This window comes from Marmota monax, unplaced genomic scaffold (genome assembly GCF_021218885.2).
Source record: "Marmota monax isolate L192 unplaced genomic scaffold, Marmota_monax_Labrador192_F-V1.1 WCK01_AAM20220418_F8-fsc00009, whole genome shotgun sequence".
In the NCBI taxonomy this organism is placed as follows: domain Eukaryota; kingdom Metazoa; phylum Chordata; class Mammalia; order Rodentia; family Sciuridae; genus Marmota; species Marmota monax.
The window spans coordinates 12458224-12479466 of NW_026694710.1; the positions used below are offsets into that span (position 1 = coordinate 12458224).

The following is a 21243-nucleotide window of genomic DNA, read 5'->3' on the forward strand; positions in this document are numbered from 1 at the left end:
GGATGTCAATCTAGGTGAACTGGCCCCAGAGATGACAGTCTTGATGGTGACGCTGTGTTTGTCTAATACCAGATACCAACCCCCATGCACTCAAGATGGCAGGAGCCAGTCGCTGGACACCTAGCCTATCCATCTCTTGGCTTGAGCAGCACTCCTTGCCTCTCACAGTAGGAAACTGCTCTTCCCGCACCTCCCCTGGCACTTGGACCACATCCCCTAAGCTCACCTACTACGTTAGGGTATAAGGTTTATTATCCCTTTAACTGTCCAGTACCATATTTCTAAAGACCACTATAAAATGCCTCTCCATCAAAATCTCTGCTAACATCATTCCTTAAAACTTGTGATGCTGTGGGCTCTGCACATCTCCCTCCCAGGACAACTGGGTACTACAGTGTTGTGATGCATGATGAATAGGTGTTCTCTATGTGAGGTGCATTGCTAGCAATTAAACAGTATTAATTCCATCAGCTTTGATTTGTATTCTGCTCACTTGGTAATAAGACTCAGTATTTTCTTTATGCCTAGTATTGAGTAATAGAATTGTTGTTTACAGATTATCAGCTAAAAATCTACTTTTTTGGTCAGTCAGTATTGGGGATTTTTTTTCAATATATTAGAAAAGTATTTATTATTTCCTAGTTTATAAAAATAATTAAAAGCTACAGGCCAAATACAAATTCCTAGGACACAAATACTTGACTGGTACACCACTGTGAAGTAACAAGGTTGCCAGTTTCTTAGTTTCTGAGTTTCTTTAAGAGAACTTGTGCCTCTTTGCTCAGTGAAGGACTTAGGTGACAATTCCTCCCAGCATTCCCAGGAGTGAGAAAACTCAAGGCTACACACCAAAAATGTAAAAAGGCCTACTTCTACATTGTGTGCTTATAGCAATTCAGAAATGACTTGTTCTAAAATAAAAACTACTTGAAAAATGAAACAATTCTTAAAAATAATTCCCAGGATGTAAATAAGTGCTCACACTGACCAAAAAACAAGAACAACAACAACAACAACAACAAAAAGAACCAAGAAATAGAGAAGTATCAGTAGATCTCATCCATCACTGTGGTATCCAAGTTTCCCCTTAGATAAAACAGACATAAAATGTGTGTTTTACAAGCCTCAGATGACCTTCAAGACATCTATGGATGTATCTATGGATTTTTAAATATAATTAACAACTCCTGTTTTTCCATTTAAAGAACTGAAATTCTGTTTCATTGACAGACAAGAGCCGATCAATCTTGTTCTCAAATGCTAATATAAGCAATTAAATACAACAATAATTGAAATACTGCAGGGGCTGTTAGACTTTTGGTTGATGGGGGTTTCCCTTTCTTTTCTGTTCCTCTTGGCAATACAAATTCATGGACTAATTACAGAAACACCTTTCGTGGGATCCATCTCGTGGTGGAAGAGCTCACCTTTAAAACCCGTCAGAGGGCTACAGAAGGCCACAGCACTGTTAGGAAGCTTGAGTCTTCAGTGGTGAGAATTTGCTCATTTCATGTGGTAGACCAAATGTGACAGATTGTTTTATTTACAATGCGAATATTAATTTTCAGGTTTGGGTAAGGAAAATAGTATTCATTTGTATTGTTGTAAAACTTGTAAATATGCCCTGTAGGATAAGTAATACTCAAAGCAACATCCTAATTAAAAAGAAAACTCAGTTGTCTTGCAATATAAGAGGGCACATAAATTGTAAGCAAGATACATGGTAAAAATGAAAAAGACAGTCTGGATAGGAGAGGAATGAAATAAGGTTTGGAAATGTGCTTCTTAAATGAACACAAATTGTGAGATAATGTCTCATTGAACAATAAAAATAACAAACCAGTGGCAAAGATGTAATAGAATTTCCCCTGTATACCATTTTAATCTTAATATAATTTTCCCCAGTGCAACCACGTTTATTGAACTACTATGACCATTTCTTTCTTACTCTGTCCAAAGTTGCTGAAAGTGTGCACTTTGCTGTAAATAATTCCTTGATAATGAACATGAAAACGATCCAGAAATTGACCACAGTTTATAAAAGAAAAAAAATGACATAGCATCTGCTGGCAGAGCAGGGGCTGGGATGGGGCTTCAAGGATGCCAGAGGCGTGGGTAGTTTCCTCTGAGGAGCTGAGCCAGAGCACGGAACCAGCTCCCCACCTCTAACTGGATCACCAACTCCACACTTGCTTGTTTTTGTTTTGTTTTGTTTTGTTTCTTTTCCTGTCTCCAAAAAGTTCATAGAAGCCTTCCACAGACCCCAGCCCTGTGGTGTGCTGGGCAAGGGCTGGTGCCAAGAAGTTTCCAGGGCTGCTTAACCAGCACTGATGCTACTTGAGAAAAATGCACATCCACACTGTCGCAGATCCAGTCTGCAAAATGGGATGATGACACTTGGTTACTTCAAGCCTGATTAACACGGGGTGTTTGGCCAATGCTACTGAAATATAGACACAAGGGACCGAACTCCCCATATGTGAAAGGTGCTGAAGAGGAGAAATGGAGTCCAGAGTGCTCCCTGCATCCACTACTGACCCCTCCTGAGGAAACTCAGTCCAATTTCCAACTTCTACCAGTACCGTGCGTATCCCGAACATTCTGACTATGAATGTAAGGAGCCCCCGCTCCACCTTCTCTTCCACTTTCTGCTCATTTGATTCATGTGCTTATTTCACACGGGTCTAAAATCTAAAAGGAACCTTCAGAGGTAGAGACTCTGCTCTGCTCATTACCTTGCTTTGAATTTGCTGCCGTCTGCCATTGAATCTGCCTTTTGCTGAAAATCAGTACTCAAGAGACTTTTCGATGTCTAAATCATTTTATTATTTTCCAAAAGTTCTTAGGTAACAGAAAAATGTATTTGTCCAAGCATAGGCAAACCGTGTGCCAAACATATCAACAATGCATTTTATTAAATAGATTCTCAATTAACTCCTTTGTGACAAAAGAATGTATGACAGTATAATGTTACTTTTAGCTTTGATTTCTTTATTCTAGGTTAAATAGTGACAAAATGGTGATGATCACACAAAATGGATAGACTAAGGACAAGTAGCTATGTAACCAGGATATGTTAAGCTGGTAAAAAGTATCCTTGTGATAAGTTGTGTGTCATCACAATTGCAAATCATCAGAATATTATCTCTATAAACTTTGCATCATTTTTTCCTAGAAAAAAATTCTAAGGATTTAAATTGAGCTTTCCAAATATATCTGTTTTTTTTAATATAAAAATCAATTTCAGTGGTTTTCTATTTTATTTTTTTAAAACCCTCATTAATCAAAATACAAATAGAGGCCATCATTAAATATATTCCCAGGCATTACAAATTCAGATTTCATAATAACAGATCAGCAGGTACAGAGGCAACCTGAGGTCATCTGAGAGATCATCACTGAAGCAGGTTTCCTTCCAGCAGCAGAGGTGTCCTCTCCAGGGGTTACTGCCCAGCCACCATTTCTACAAAGCCCCCTCCAGGCCATTGCTTCGGATGACCTTGGCATACTCCTTGGCTGATGTATAAGGGATCCGAGGTCTAGCTGGGTCTTCAAAATCAACATGAAAAAGACCAAACCGAAGGCTGTATCCATCACACCACTCAAAGTTATCCAGAAGGGACCAGGCACAATACACTTGAAGATTGACTTTATCAACATGGATAGCTGAAATTTTTAAAAAAGAAAAAAATCACCATTTCTGGATGAGGTTTGAGAACACAGGCAAAATTATTAATAAGTACTCTGGGTCTCTTTCTCCTGCCCTTACAGAGATCTAAGTGGCAATAGGAATAGGAAAACCTGCTTTCTTCTCTTTTTACACACACACACACACACATACACACACACACAAATAGCATGTGAATTAATATGAATATTAATTAACTAGAGATAGCCATTCCACAGTGTGTGTGTATATATAGACACACACACTCACACACACACAATATCAAAGCATCATGTTTTACACTGGAAATGTACAATTTTTATTTGTCAACTTAAAAAATCCCCTTTTTCAGTTTTCTGCTTGAACCAAATAGGGCTTCATTCAAGAAGTTAGATATTATTTTGATTATGTAGCCATTTATTCATTTTGACATTTGTTTTATTCTTTCACCTACTCAGTGCACTATTTTAAATATCTATGACATTTCAGACCCAAACACACACACACACACACACACACACACACACACATCCTTCCCTAGTACCTAGGAGAGTATTCAGTAAAAACACTGCCCAGAGTCTCAGTACAGCCTTCAATAGCTCAGTAAATCCATTGGTGAGTTGGAACAGGTAGCAGCAGCATGCCTGAGGGAGTCGCAGAGCTCACCTTTTATCCTCATGACCAAGATATGTCTTAAAAGTTTGGAAACAGAACCTCCAAAATGAAAAGGTTTAGCACATGGCTCTAGCCATGCCTATATCCTTGACTGACTAAGTACTAAACTGCTGTGGCTCCTGTCTCAGTCCAGTGGGGTTACTGTAACACAATACCATAGACTGGATGACTTATAAACAACAAATTATGTATCACAGTTCAGAAGGCTGGCAAGTCCAAAATCAAGATGGTAGCAGATGCGGTCTTTTGGGTAACCGTGTCCTGGGTTATCAATAACTGCTTTCTTGCTGTGTCCTCATGTGGCAGGAGTGGGAGGGGGTTCTTTCATGGCTCTTCTTATCTGGTCACTAATCCCATTCATGAAGATTCTGTCCTCACGACCTATTCACCTCCAAAGTCACCACCTCTTAATGCCATCTCACTGTGGGGGTAGGATATCAACATGAATCTTGGGGAGATGAAACATGCATTCTACATCATGTAGAGTCATGTTTAAGTCCTTTAATAACAAAAAAAAATAATCTCCTCCCAAACTGCATATATTCATAAACATGATGCTCCACATAATGTCATTTGTGAATGTTCTAAGCATATCCACGAATTTCACATCAGGGTGGAGAATTCTTTAAATAATTTTACAATGCTTTCCATTGTTTTACTCAATAAATTTAGCTCACTTTTTAACTAGTATTTTAAGTTTAGCAAAACTCTCAGGTTGTGTGAGTCTTTGTATGGAACATTTTCTTTTTTAAAGCCAGAATAAGTAAACCCAATTTATGCAACACACTAATATTCATTTCTCAGCACGGAAATTAAATGAAAAGGCAAGTTGGTTTCACAAGATGGCCATATTCCTAAATAAGCTGAGTGAAAAATGAACATTCACATAATAAATCAGATTTTTAATTGTTCTGGGAACTAATTTCAACCAAAATGACTCATCTCGATAAACTTTCAACAAAGCAAGATCCATTCTTTAATTTTTCCTTTGGTATCAATCTGTATTTTTCAGGTTTCCATATGCCCATATTCTTGTACACATGCATTGGTTTCCAAATCTTGGGATTTTTATTTTTTTGACTGAGGATATTTCTATAGACAAAAGGTCCCTGATGGGTTGATTGACAGAACCCCTCCACATTTGTGCCTTGAGGCATGCATGGTACTCTGCTTAGAGAAGAACTTACAAATGCCCTAAGAGGGCAATTAAGTTCAGTTGGATTGTCTCTTTTTAAATAAAGTGATCTCTGTCCATAATCTGGAAAATATCATTTCCATATAATGTATTTTTAGAGTCCTAATTTGAGGACCGAATGGCATCTTTCTAAGTACCAAAACAGCCAAAGCCAAATACCAGGCTAGGAAACAATAATCTACTTTGCTTTGTAATTCATCCTGGGGATACTTGAGAATCTGCATATTTTCTTTCTCATTTGCAGAACTACTACCCAACAAGAAAGCCCGCCAGGTATATAGCCAGGCAGTTCCTGGAAACACACAGCCCCACTGATCACGCATAAAAGGAGTGATTCATGTACGAAACCAGGGGATAAAAATGAGGCCCTGCCTGCTTGGAAGGGAACAAAAAGGAAATCTTGACAATTTCATTGTTAACTGCCAGGAGTTCAACAGCAAGCTCTAAACCGCCCGAGTGACACTGGTAGATGTCTCTGCGCTTTCGCTGCAGGAACATTCAAGTAGAGAATTACCTAGTTAGGGCTGAGAAACTAGCCTGCTGGAATCCCCACCACCCCACCGCTGGGAAAAATGACAAAACCACCCTGGACCCTTCACGCTTCTCCTCCTCCCATCTCCTCTGGAATGCACAGAGACCATCATCACGTTTCTTGTCACCATGATTTATGAGGTCCCAAATCTTGGCAGGGAAAAACACTTCTGAGAGTTTGCTTTCTTTCTTTAACCAGAGTTGGAAGCAAACTCAACAAGGACCGACAGAACTTTGGATGGGAACACAGCACGCTAGGATAAAAATGGTACTTATCTTCAAGTCGTAGTGTGATGTGAACCGGGAGGCTGTGGAAAGGGTCTGACGGCCAGCAGGTTGGATATAAAGATGCAAGGAGAAAAACTGCTAAGTCTCGCCTCAGTCAGGCAGGCTATTCTAATTATAAGAACCCCATGCTAATGTTGTATTATATGACTGCATATGTATATATATATATATGTGTGTATAGATAGATAGATAGATAGATGTGCACACGTGTGCACAAACACACGTACACATGCACAAGCACGCGCTGTCCAGAAACAGCCAAACTGAAAAGGTTAAGGGCACAATGTCAACCATAAGACCACTCTCACATCTGAAAATATCTTCAAGTTCAAGCAATTCCCCAAATCACCCTGGTTTTTGCAATTTGCTAGAAGGACTCAGGGCAACTTACTGAAAACTGATATTCCTGTGGTTATGACTGTTACAGGAAAAGGTAGAGATTAACATCAGCTAAAAAAAGATTCCTGATGCAGAGTCTGAGGGATTCTAAACAAAGCTTTCATTATCCACTCCCTAGGAGTCAGGACACATTATCTCCTGGTGCTGACATGAGGCAATTCAAATAAAGCATTGCAAACAAGGGAAGGACAGGAGAGCTTCATTGTCCAGAGCTTTTACTGGAGACATCATTACATAGACTTGATTGATTGATTGATTGATTGGTATGTGGATGAACTTGGTTTCCTGGTGAGCCGGTGACCCAAGGCCCAAATCACATGGTTGATCTTTTGGGTGTGACTATCCCCATCCTAAACACATTCTTGTTAAGAATGGCATGGATTACTTCCTAGAAACTGAGAGCAAGAGACAAACCACTCTTAGGGGAAAGTCAAATTCTTTACTGCACACATGCATACCCACTCAAACACAAACACACTTACTTTAGAAATTCATTATTCATGGTTCTCGGAGGAATATTCTCAAGTTACTGGCTTATGAAACACCATAATTATGCCTGTGTTTATCAAATTACAAATGCCTAGAAATTGGGAACTCGGGGTCAATTTCTCACAATTTATCAACAGAGATAGTCTGCAGGATTTTTTTAGGATTGTTGTGGGATATCTATGAATGTGCCAAGACTATGTAGTCATCAGACAAACCACTGATCCACAGACTCAAACCTCCATGACCAGAGTGAGACGAAAAGGCTCAGCATGGCACAAAAGGGAGCCTCACCACAGAAAAATGAGAGCAATAAAGCCCCAGGAACATGCAGAAAGAAAAATCAGACTTCCAGACTTCCGAGTTCAGGTAATGGCAACCTACGTTATTTGAGCAAGTCTTTCTAAAGAAAATGAATAAAACACACCAGATAAAGTATTTTAAGTAACTCTTCAAACCAGTAGAAAGCTAACAGTTTGGCAGGCATCGTCAGGGCTAGTTTCAAAGTGAAATATGAGATGGATAGACATGGCAGCTACTTTTTCCTGATAGAATTTTCCAGTCTTCATAAATCTGAACTATTTTTGTTTTGTTTTTGTGAGATGAGGTGAGGATAAGTGTTCAAACCCAGAAGCACACAGAGTGGGAATTTTAGAATGAAATTCCATATACAGAAATCTAAAACCCTGAAGGAATGAACTCTCAGGGTAGGTGACAGTGGTCCAGAGGGAAGCTAGACATTGGGACATATCAAGTCACCTGACTGTTCAGCGAACATCTACTCTGATTCCCGGACAGAGTAGTACCCCCTATATGCACATCCAAATTTGTTTTGAATGGAAGTATCTATATTCCAAACTTTTAATTATTATTATGAATATTTTAAAATGTAATCATAGTACAGAATCAAATAAATATAACCAGGCAAATGTAGAAAAGTGACCAAGAAAAGAAAATTAAGGGAAAACAGAAACAAACTCACAAAGATCTCAGTTATCAGAATGCCATACAGACTATACAATAACCAAGTTCATTGTGCTCAATGCATAAACACACATTTGAAACATCTTCAGGGTTTAAGAACCCACAAAACTGAAGGGGCACACTTGGAAACGGAACCTCTATGGGCTCATGTTCAATGCCAAATGCACCAGTTCCCAGCTCAAGGGAGCGTCTCACTTTTCATTGATACCTACTGCTAGAACTGTTGTTAGGATTGAATGGGATAGCACAGCCCCCAGCACGATGCCCAAAGCACCCTGGGTTTCTGTAGTTTTCCTCATCTTGCCTCCCCTTTGAAAAATGCAGAATCCAAGGTAAAAATATAAGAATAGGGACAGAGGCCTGGAATGCATGTGGACAGAAGAAAGACTATGTGAGGACAGAGCTGGAAGATGATGATCTGTAATCCACAGGGAGAGGCATCAAGAGGACCCTAATCAGTGGCCACCTCGATCTTGGATTTGTTGCTTCTGGAACTGTGGGAAAATAGATTTCTGCTGTTTGAATCACCTAGTATGTGGCATTTTGTTATGGCAGCCTCATCAAACTAACACAGGCTGGGACCTGAGAACTTATTTTAATCAAATACCTGAGTGATGTTTTTACCTAATCAAGTTTCAGACTCAAGCCTAGAAAATACTCTGGCAGTCCACTGTGGTTTTTTAATATAGTTTCCAGCCCCAGAGGCATCTCCTTTGAGATTTTTCTATGTTGGAGAATGTCCCCCAGCTCCTGTCCCTAATAGTTCTAGCTAGAGAAGCCCTGTGCTAAGAGACTTAGCTATCTCTAAGCCAGGCCATACCACCTTTCAGAAATGGATCACCACAGGGAGAATGTGAAGACGTCAGATGATCAAATGTCCCTCCTGGAATTCCATTTCAGCCCAGTGCTCAGTTAAAGCCTGGTTTTATTCCCCTTGATCAGGACAAATCCTCTCAATTTATCATGTGAGGTGGATAAAAATGGGGGCCACCAAAAGATGTGTCCATCCAAAACCTGTGACTATGACCTTTTTTGAAAAAGGGGTCTTTGCAAATGTAATTTGTTTAAGGATCTCCTGGATAATAGTGAGCCCTAAATTCAACAACAAGCATCTGTGTAAGAGAAAAGAAAGGGAGAAGACACACCTGGAAGAAGACTCAGTGAAGACATAGGGAGAGATTCGACAAACACCAAAGATGGCCGGCAACCACCAGCGGTCAACTGAGACACATGGAGCAAAATGTCTGGCCTCTATTACTGTGGAAGAATATATTTCTGTCGTTTAAAGTCACCAGGTTTGTGCTAAGTTGTTACAGCAGCCACAGAAAACTAATGCCCATGTTCTTTTAAAGCAGTTGCCAACTGAGCTCTGAGTCCCAGACCACCACCTGGTCTAACTGGGAGCTTAATAGAATTGCTCCCCAAGCCTGTCAAAGCCAATGCGAGAAAGCCTTCTGGGGACACAGCTCAGAGATGATTTTCTGGCAATTGCCCCTCATGCCAACTTTCAAAATGAGTTTCTGAGTTTGGTTGAAAAGCACTAGGGCATTTACATTTGGAGAGCATCTTCAGCAAGATAACTGTTCCTGTAAGAGAACTGGCACACCGGCTGTTTTCCCTTCTTAGGAAAAAAAATAAAATAAAACAACATCAGGAAGATCTAAACATAGAAAATGCACAATAAGCCCCCCCGCCAGCTGAGTAGCAGTAGCTGGACAGCATCTGTGGAAATGTGCAAATAATCCCAACACAGGAAGCCCCACCTGCAGACACAGACTCTTAGTAGCAAAAGCTATGACTCTCTGAAAAAAAAGAGGCTTTGAATACCAAAAGCTAATTTCTAAATATTTTATAGGAAAATGCCAATTAACCAGAAATGAGCTGCACAGATTTCTTAATTAACTATATTATTCCTACTCCTTTTATTACACTTTGGGGGGGGGGGAGGAAACTGCAAATAGCAGGGAGTTGAAGGGATCATATAAAATATCTAGATTGTAAAACTGATCTGAGAATAGGTACCTGTCCATGTTATCTTCTATAATTTCTCCATATATATTGCTTGTACAGTTATTTTTGCTCTGGTAAAAAAAAAAAAAAAAAAGAAGAAGAAGAAAAAAAAAAGAAAAAAATATGAGAACCAAAGTTTTTTCTATCTAGGGAAGTTCTTTTTGGCCAAAAAGACTGCCTTCCTCCATTTCCTCATTTTCTTCCTCCTTCTCTTCCTTCCTCCCTTTCTCTCTGGAACTTTCTATTTTTGCTCTTTCTTCCTTCTGGTTTCAAACACCTTTCAGAGGGTGCAGAGTCAGCATTGAGCACCAGGGCTGAGAACCCCAGAGACCAGGTCACCCCCTGGAAAATACAGGATCCCAGATAAGGCTGTACTCTGTGGTGTGGTCAGTTGTGGGTCATGAAAAATAACCAGCAGAAAAGTGGAATTTAGGATGAAGCTTCCAGGAACACCAGGGTTGCGAAGCTCTCCTGCTTCAGTGTGCTAGGACTAGAGAGGCCATCACTCAAGGTCCCCAGGACCTTGTGGCAACACCTACTCCATCTTTCTTAAATAAATACATGGCATGCTAGAAATTAGGAACATAATAATGAACAAAATTTTTTAAAAATTCCTCTTTTATTGCAATTATAGTTATGTAAAGGCATATATTAATCAAATTATCACCCTGTGAGCTTTTACTTACAGTCTGTGAGAAGCAGAATGAAAAAAAAAAAGGAGGAATCCTGAGAAACTGCAGGTTATAGCTAACATTTTTGAACATCTGGATATCATTTCAAGGGCTGCATGCATGCATTAAGTCATTCAATCTTTGCCATTGACCTGTAAGACAGATAGATATTACCATGGTGGCCATTTTAGAAATGGAGAATCAATGCCCAGAAAAGTTAGTTAACCTCAGTGAAGTTCATACAGAAAGTAAGTAGGAGATTTGAGATATTATCTCAGCAAGGTAACAGCAGAAGCTTTAGACCAAGCTACAGCACCATACGGTGTCTTGCTTGCATTCTACGGTAGGATCTGTCTTAAGCAGCAGGGGTGGGACTGAAAGAGCAGTTTTCTGAAATGAAACAGAACCCAGAGCCCAAGGATGAGTTAGAGTCATACATCCCTTTCAGCCAATGCTCTTTCTAAATTGTAACAGCAGCCAACGTGGCTGATGAAGCACACAAGGGTTGGGCTCAAGAAATAGGCTCCAATGGAACTTTTAGGGCCAGTGTTCAAAGTAAACCACAGATCTGGTTGGTTGGAGAAACTGCTTCAACTCTAAAGACCTAATGAGAACAAATTCCTCTGTTTTAGGTTGTTGCCAAAATCCAACTTTCCTGCCACCCCAGCAGCCATCAGCATCCTGGTTGCTTCTGCACCAAAAACTAGACCTTGTAACCATCATCATTCCCAAAAGCTAGCTGTTTCTGCTGCCATCCTCACTAGCATAATTGGTTCTGCCTCAGTCCAGCTCTTCACCCTCAAATTAAATTCTCACATGGATGAGTGTGACTGGTGGATCCCATGTCTGCATCCTCGCTCCAGAGAAACCAGAAATCCCATCCTCTCCCTTGGCAAGACAAAACTTGTATGAAACAAGCATATTGGATACATAAAAGATGTCCACTGCATTAGAAGACAGATAAGAGTGATCCAAGAAGAATAACGGCATGTGTGAAAACTCAGATATGGGAAATGTCCACAGCACATGTAAGGAACTTCAGCCAAGACAACAGATAATAAAGAATGATGGGGAGAGTCTCAGACAGCACTTGGACATACACGTAAGCCTTGTTAAATGTTTTAAGGATTTTGATTTTTATTCTGACAGCAATGAAATATCCTTAAAGAATTTTAAGGAGGGAAATGGCTTTAACTAATTTGCATTTTTAAAAGACTCTGATATTTGTGAAGCATACATTTGAGTTCAGCAAGAATGGAACTGGAGAGAGCATTTAGAAGTAACTGCAATAAATCAAGAGGAAATGAAGGGAAGGTAGACTGGGGTGGATAAGAAGATGGAGAGAGCAAGGCAAATCCAACATGCAATCAGACAAAATCAGTAATTCAGTGAGCTATCCACAACGAAGGAAATAAGAAAGTAAAGTGAGCATAATTTAATTGATAATATTTTCAAACTCTGAGTTAGGGAATACTGTACATAGACAAGTGTTAGGGGAGGGGCAGGGATGATAATGGATTAACTTTGGTCATAATGACATTAGGATGCTATTTTGACCTCCAAATGGAGAGTTAAACAGGTGGTAGCTGGACAGACAGAAAAAGAGCTCCAGATAGAATTTGAGATGGGGACATAAATGTTAGACATTTATGTTACACAGAGATGGTAGTTGAGATCATGGCTTTTGATGGAGAATTTCCAGAAAACAAAACTTTGGTGCAAGTCTTATAGAATTCTGATTTTAAAGATAATTTGGAAAGGAAGACTGAGAAAGATGATCAGAAATGTCCCATCTCTTTGACATGATAAAGTCACAGGGTACATTTTTCTAGAGGTGTAATTTTTACAAAAGCCACACAACTAGAAGGGACAATTTGAGAATGGCACCTAAGGCTGTCTGACTACAAAGCCTGTGATTGTTTTCATCAGTTCATCATGGAAAGGTTGCAAGTCTAGACCCAAGGACTGTAAGTGCCATGCAGAATCAAAGTCACCATGGGAAGCTCACTGCCAGACCATGCAGAGAGCATGAAGGGAATGGATGTGGGAGAAGCACTGGAACATAAGTCCTCTGAGAATAAAGACCCAACTTAAAACGTGCTGGTCCCTCATCCCTCTGAATGCCTTTCTACTAACATTTCCACATGTCTGGATTATTCATTTAGGTCTTTACCTAATGGATCTTTGTGCCCTTCAGGTCTTAGTCCAAATTCACCACCATAAGAGGTCTTTTCTGATGCCCAATTTAAAATCCTAGTCCCAACCACCCCATTCTCTCTCATATCATCTTATACTGCTGTTTTGTGGTCATTATCATTAAACGAAAGTGTATTGTGCATGTGTTTATTCATTTATTTATTTATTGTCCATCTCCTCTGGAAGACTGAAAGTCCCATGAGAAAGAGAGTCCTTGTGTGTCCTTTCATTATGCCCCACCTGGAGAAGAGTACCTAGCACCAGGTAGATGCTAAATAAGCACTTGTTTGAGGTAATGATAGAGAAGGAAGGTAAAGAGACATGGAGGATGAGAAGAAGGCAAGGAAAATAAAAAGTGAGGGAGGGAAGGAAAGAGCATAGGCTTAATATGTTCTTAATGAAACTGGTATCACTATTCCCATCTGGGTCTTGGAATCGTATTTTCAGGCTGAACAATGAGGAATTCAGTGGCCATTGATTCCCCACACCTGAGCATGTCAGAGTACTACAAGCTGACCCTGTCTTCCACAGTACTCAGCCTGATTCCAGACCCAACCCGGATATTCTAACTCTCCATCCACGTGGACCAGAGAGTCCCCGTCACTTCTCACTGACCTCCCACTTTCTGACATTTTCCAAAAGTTTCTCCACTGTCTCAGGTTGCTACCAAACTTTTACCTCTGATTCCCCATGTTCTTCAAAGTACCCCTACATGGTCCTTGGCTGAATTTAGGGGCAGTACTTCTGCTGACCTGGAAAGCTCTTCCCCGGAGCACAACATAAAATGTGAAGGGTGACCCATGTCTCTGGAATACCTTAGGGTGCTCTAAGGATGCTCCAGGAGAAAACACCTTTCAGCATGCAACCTTATCTCTAGCCTGAGATAAATACTCTGGCATTGACATCATCTTTTAACACATAAGAATATTGATCTACTTGCACAGAGAAAGAGCTCATCTCTGCCAACTATGGCCACATAAGGGTAGCCCTTAAAAAAATCAGAGTCAAATATTTCTATACTCATGTGGAAGGCTAATTTCTAGATTCTAAAGGTTTAGAAACAAAAATATAGATACCACAGCAAATTTTTTAAATGGCAATACTGAAAGTGGGGACAAAAGAAAAATATATAGCTTTACTCTGAAAATGATCTAGGGCTTTCAAATTGTAGTTCGACAAAGTGTGAACTGAAGAAATTCATGAATCTTAACACTTCCTGCTGAACTTTCATTCCTCCCTTACATTTATAAATACTTGATTGAACATCTACTGTTATATGTTATTATTTTAAGTGGAGTGATCCTCATACAGGAAAAAAAATCAGATAGACTTTGCTCTTAAGCTGCAAACAGGCAATAAAAGCAAAGAGCACATACAGGTTTCCCCGCAGTGCTTGTTCACGCAGTACCCCAACTTCCTTTATGTAACACATGTGAGACATGTGACTCTTTGTCCAAAGTCTGTCTTTTCCTTGTGTTAGTCAGCTTTTCATCAATGTGACCAAAATACTTGACAGAAACAACTTAGAGGAAAGGTTAATTTGGGCCCACGGTTTCAGATGATTCTTTCCATGGATGGCTGGCTCCATTGCTTTGGGCCTGAGCAGAGGCAGGACCATGGTAAGTGGGCATGGTGGAGGAAAACTTCTCAGAGAGACAAGATACAGTCCCAAAGGGCATGCCCCCAGTGTCCTACTTCCTTTAACAATGCCCCATCTGCCTAGAGTTTCCACCACATCTCAGGAGTTTATCCAAATTATTAATCCACCAAATGGATTAATCCACTGATGAGATCAGAGCCCTCATGATCTGCTCATTTTCTAAAAGCCCCACCTCTAGATCTTGGTACATTGGAATCATAAAACCCACAGGTCTCTGGGAGATAATGTGAATCCAAATTACAGTAGAACTCCAGGAAGGCAGAAATCATGTGGATCCTTCCTTTCCAAGTCTTAGCACAGTGGTTGATGAAGGACAAGTGCTCAATGAATATTGCTTAAATGAATGAATAGCTACAAATAGACATATGATGATATTAAACATATTGCCTGCAACATAAGAGTAGAGAAAAAGCAATTCATAAGCGCAAGATTATTTTATTTTACCGTGATGTAAGAATTCAACTCTAGGTTTGACTTTACAAATAAACAAGAAAGGATATGAGACTTAAATTTCTCCCAGTCTGATCAACCTCCTGCCCATTCAACGTGTTAGAAACCAGAGCACTTTGTTTCGTATAGTTGATCCCAGGGCCAAGGCTCTTGTCAGTTAGAAGTTTCCCATACATATGCAAAAAATGCTGAATGAATTCATTAAATGCCCCTTACAAAGCAGAGGAGTCAATGCCACCTTCCAGTAATGAGAAAGGGAGAACAAGTGTTGGCATCATCCTCACCACACTGCCACCACAAAAAAATCTTCAGATGCTTGTGCCCAGCAGCCCCTGTAATTACCTAGAGCTGAGAGATAAAGTAAGTAATAGAGAGTTGAGAAGAAACAACAGTGACACCTCTTTAAAATGCTACTGTGTGAATTTTCATATTTCTGGCATCAAGTTCAAGCCCAGGTGGGCACACCTCACCCAGACTGCCTATCCTGGCCTAATGTACAAGTCTCGCTAGTCTGCTTTTTAAGGACAAGGAAGGACACTGCTTGGTGATATGGCCACAAGCTGTTCAGGGGAGAAACTTTGCTCAGCACATTTCAGCTCCTGAGCAAGGCTGGGATTATTTCAGAGAGCCACATAAAATAAATAATCATGCAAAAGCAGATTCGTTCTGATAGGGCTCTGACAGCTGCTCCAAGAGGTGGGTCCATGCAAGCCCATCTTTCAACAACGAACTGACCCAAAGATCCAGGAAAGCTCCAGACAGGACCATATGGCCAGGAATAAAAACATATTTCAAACTCTGTTTATTATGCATATCTTTCAAAGGTTCACTACTCTGGATGAAACATTGCACCTGCAAGGCTTTAATAAGCTTCCCAAGCAAGTACAATTATAAAATCACAGGCACCTGAAGAATTTGTCTTCTCTCACACTTAGACATGCACTGCCCACCGATGACTGGTTTCATTCTTTTTAATTATATGGGTTTGCAGTATTTTGTAAGCTGCGATCAATACTTATTCAGAAAATAAAACTCCTTGTAGACCTCAGAGTGAGAACCATGAAATACTTTCCTCCTAAACTTTGGGGATTCCAACATTATTACATACGAAACTCTCCAGTCTGAAAAAAGGAAGGAAGGAATTCAGTCGTGCAGGCTGCAAAGGCAGGAAAACATTTGACATGAATTTAGATTGGACTTCATTCATCAATAATATCAGGGGCAAAGAATAGCTTTTCTTCACAAGTGAGCTCTGTGACTCCAAATATTTGAGAAATCCAGTTTGTTCATTATTCGCTTAGAAAATATCTATTGAGCAACTATTATGTACCAGACTCCAGGCTCAGTGTGCATCATCTAGAGATAAATAGCACAAAGTTTCTGTCCTCGCAGTTAATGGTCTCATTTAAGAAGACAGATCCAAAAAAATAATTGGTCTGGGAGTATAGAGGAATGGGAGCTATAAAAGACCCTGGACCAACAATGGCTTAACCCTTCTGGGAAGGTCAAGGGCAACTTTCCAATGGAATAATAATTTGAATAGAAATTTCAAAGATAAATAAGAATTTGCCAGCTAGTCTTGAAAGAGAACACGTGCACCATATCAAGGTTGTAATCATTTGAATTGGCCCCTCTCTCCCAAGGCCTTATGCCCTGTGATACACTCTGAGATCCCAAATCCTGTTTCCATCTCTGTCTATAATTAGTTGATGCATGAACAAGGCATCTTTGAGATTGTTAGCCCGTCTGGTTTGGAATGCATCCTCTCTATAAGTCCACTGGCGATGCAATCTCTCTCTCTAGGGTTCTTTTCAAACCAGCAATCTTTGTGAAAGGTGGAACCCTGTTATCTCTATACACTTAAACACAATGCACAGTGGAACCTCTCAGGATTTTAGGAATGGAATTTAGACAAGATGGCTTATCCTAATTATTATGCAAAATTACAGAGTGGCTGAGATCCACCTGCTAAGATTCTGTCTTATTCCCCCCAAGACATCCAACATCAAAGAAGACTTTAAATTGTATCGTAGAAGCATTAGATCATACCTGGCCTTCAAAACGAAGAATGTAGGACCAACAGTGATAGATGAAGTAAAGAAGACTCAGTAACTGTTGCTCCCTAGAGGTGCCAATGCTTCCTTCAGGAACACACAAGAGGATGAGGTGCTTTGACTGGGGGGCTGTGATCAGGCAAGTGCACTGAGAGGAAGGAAGGGAGTGAACAGAGGAAAGAGATGGAGGAAGAGAGGAAAAGAGGAGCATCCATTTACACAATCAACAGCATCTCCAAACTGTTTTTATTCCTGAACCTTAACAAACAAATAGCCAGGTCATTATCCTTTAAGTTTTTTCAGACTCAAGGAGAATCTCAGAGGATTATCAAAGGTGGCATATTACACTTCCCTTGAACATAGAAAGATAAGCTATTGTTATTGCTAAAACATCATTTATAACAACCCTTAAAGACTGAGGCTATTATGTCCCTTAGCTAGACACAGAAAATGAAGTTCAGTGAAAGTAAATGTGTTCAAAGTGATTAACAGGTGACAGAGAAGGGACTGAAATCCAACCATTTGCCTCCAAAGTCCACTTGCTTTAGCAGACCCCATCGTTCCTGTTCCCTGGTTAATTCCTATGAGAGTTCATAGTGCTGCTTAGGAGGTAGAAATGCCATCATTCTCTCCATTTTTCTTGTTTTTTCAAAGACTCTTGACTGCAGCAGTGTGGGTGGGCGTAGCAGATGCCCTGCACCAAGTATGTGACTGGCAGTGGTATGTCCCTTTTTTTCCCAATCTTATGGTCTTTCATATATCAGTTTTTCTTTACTGGTTGGTGTATTAAAAGTACCAAGATGTTCCTGAGAGGCATCTACAGAAAACAGAAAGGTTAGAGAACACGCATGGGCACGGACAGCCTTGTATTTCACTGTGAACCACAGTACAAGAAAACCATCAGACAAAAAGGGAAATTAAGTCAATAGTTTGGGTTTGTTCTGGCTCATGTCAGGACTCCATAAGTCTTCCAACTCCACTGTTTTGCCATATACATATTGATTTTGTTTGAATTTTGATACATCTACTCTTGTGTACTAATTCTTTGACGTCAAGGAAACCCACAGACCACTTCTCCCTGTTTCACAGATACTCGCCAAGAGCAACTTTCCTGAATGAAGAATAGGGGAAATTTACTCCCATTTCGGAGCTAATTAAACAGTAGAAAATCACATTTACTGAGTGTTCACAGGATGCCAAACACTATTTGGATTTTTTTCTATGCAAAATTCACTTGCTCTTTCCAACAATCCTATAAGATAGGTTCTATTATTGCTCCCATTTTAAAAGATGAGAAAACTGAGACACAAAATGGCTGTGCCATTTTTCCCAAAACCATTTGGTGACAAATCTCGTGTATAGTCTCCTCTTTTAGCAACTTACAGATAATTCTCAAAGGACAACTATCTCATCCTTATGGGTGTTGAGTATAATATTGATTCCTCATTAAAATAATATGCATTGCTTTCTTTCTAAGCCACTGGGAGTTTAGAAACAAGTACAGTGAGCTCCCAGTCTTCAAGGGTTCCTCCATTATTCAGTGTTTTGGATCTGGACTGTCCCCTAAAAAACTTAAGCAGTCCCCAAAAAACTTAAAACAGCCCCCAGTACAGAAAGGTTTAGAAGTAGGGCTTTTAAAAAATAATTGGATGACCAGTGGGTTAATCTATTTGAAGGATTAATATTTTGGTCTTCTGGGGAGAAATTGTAGGCAAATAAGTCAAGACTGAAGGAAATAGGTCATTGGGGGCATGACCTTGAGGACTGTATTTGTCCCTTGTCCTTTTCTACCACACTCTCCACTCTCCTTTCAGGCGGCCCTTAGCTGAACACTTTTCCTTGACTACACCCTTCCACCACCACGTTCTCCTCACCTCAGACCCAAAGGAATGGAGCCAGCTGACCATGTGAATCCTCTGAGACCCTGAGCCAAAAGAAATCTTTCCTCCTTTAAGTTGTTCCTGTCAGGGATTTTGGTTACTGCAATGAAAAGCTGACTAACACTTCAATGAAAGAACAGATACTTAAAGGAGCGGTTATGATACAATGTGATCAGAGAAAATGCTGGGTGCCCTGCAAAGATCAATGAGGGTGTCCAGGAAAGAGGATGCCCAAGGCTGCTGTACATTAGGTGATGCTAGAATTTTGAAGGGAAGAGAAAAGATAACCAAAAGGATAAGGCCAGAAAGCACAAGAGCAAAACAGGGACATTGTAATAGTGAGGATTCTCAAGAGAACAAAACCAATGGGAGACCTATTTGATTATCTCGTGATTTTAGAGGTTGGAGAATTCTAAGGTCCGTGGTTAGCAAGCTGGAGATTCGGGGTAGCAAATGGTATAGTTGCAGTCCAAATCTGAAGGCAGGAGAAAATGGATGGATGTCCCTGCTCAAAGACAGGCAGAGAGAGTGAATTCCCCTTTCCTCAACTTGTTTTTCCATTTATGCCTCAACGGATTGAATGAGGCCCACCCACACAGAGCAGGGAATCTGCTTTACTCAGGTTGTAATTTAAATATGCGTCTCATCCAGAAAGACCCTCACAGATACACCCAGAATGCTTAACCAAATATCCCAGTTGACACACAAAATTAACCATCTCAGACATATCCTGGAAGCCATGTCTAGTTTGTTGAGACACAAGGCCCTGGTAAAGGCAGAAAGGTGACAGTGACCCTTAGGGGTATGTGAAAAACCATGTCAAGGAAGGCCTTGATTTCCATGCTAAGAAAATGCGATTTTATGCTGAAGGCAATGAGAGGCCACGAGGGAGTTTTAAGTGGGGGGTGAGGAGTTTGGGTTTATACAACACTTTCCCAGCAGACTGGAGACAGGAGGTCAGGTGGCCAGGGAGGAGGCTGCGGATGCCTTATATTAGGGAAGTTGCAGTGAGATAGGAGGAAGGGCCAGGAACTAGTGATATCATCCAATCTTATAGACCAAAGAGATGAGAAGAAGGGCTTAGGATGAAATAGTGTCTTAACGCTGCTGTGTCAATTGGGTTGATAAGAAAGAGAATCCAGAGGAAAGACCTTTGCAATCCTCCTGCCCCAGATTATTATTATTATTATTATTATTATTATTATTATTATTCTTCTTCTTCTTCTTCTTCTTCTTCTTCTTCTTCTTCTTCTTTTTTTTTATTGGTGGTGGTGGTACTGCGGATTGAGCAACTCAGTGAGTCCCTGTCTCTAAATAAAATACAAAAATGGGATTGGGATGTGGCCCAGTGGTCAAGTGCCCCTAAATTCAATCCCTGATACCAAAACAAACAAACAGAAAAAAAAAACCCTTTCCTATGTACATGCATTAGTATACCACAGTGAATTTCACCTTTATATATATCCATGATGTAATAATCAAAAAAAAAAAAAAAAAAGTTTGGAGACTCGGTGATGATAATGAACATGAGGCTGTAGAGTTGACTGATGATACTGACAGACATTAATTATTTTGTTATTCCTTTAAACAACCCTATGAGGTTAGTGTTTTCCTCATCTGGGATGAGAACACTGAGTCAAAAGAGTGACTTACTCATGACTCCCAAAACACATAGAAAAAAGAGTCAGAACTTTAACCCTTTCCCAATTCCATTTTTTTCCACTTCATGATCTGATACAAATAATAATTGTGGCAAATAATAGTGATGATGGCTAACATGTGTTGAAGGATTATTATGACCTGGACGCCCTTGCACAAACCTTTTTTATTTTATTTTTTATTGGTTCTTTATAGTCATACAAAACTGTGAGGTTTTTTATGTATTTAAATGTACTCATAACAATTAGGCCCGTTTCATTCCCCAGGACTCCTTTCACTTTCTTCATCTCCTTCTTCCCCCTTCTTCCCATCTTTTATCCTAGCAGTCACACTTCTAAAAATCTCTTTTTCCCTCTCCTTTTTTCTTTCCACATGAGAGAGACCCTTGCCTTTCTTATTTTAGTTAACATGATGTTCTTATTTTACTTAACATGATGT

At 40.0% G+C, this 21243-nt stretch overlaps 1 protein-coding gene across 1 annotated transcript in view; it reads right to left on the bottom strand.

Annotated features, from left to right (window-relative positions):
• Positions 1-2816: 2816 nt before the first annotated feature.
• LOC124078796 (cytosolic beta-glucosidase) overlaps positions 2817-21243 on the bottom strand; it is a 108048-nt gene continuing 89621 nt past the window's right edge. Inside the window, exon 6 of the mRNA XM_046423888.2 lies at positions 2817-3666. Within this exon, the coding sequence (XP_046279844.1) occupies positions 3464-3666 (203 nt within the window). The 3' untranslated portion in view covers positions 2817-3463. The remainder of the gene's footprint in view (positions 3667-21243) is intronic.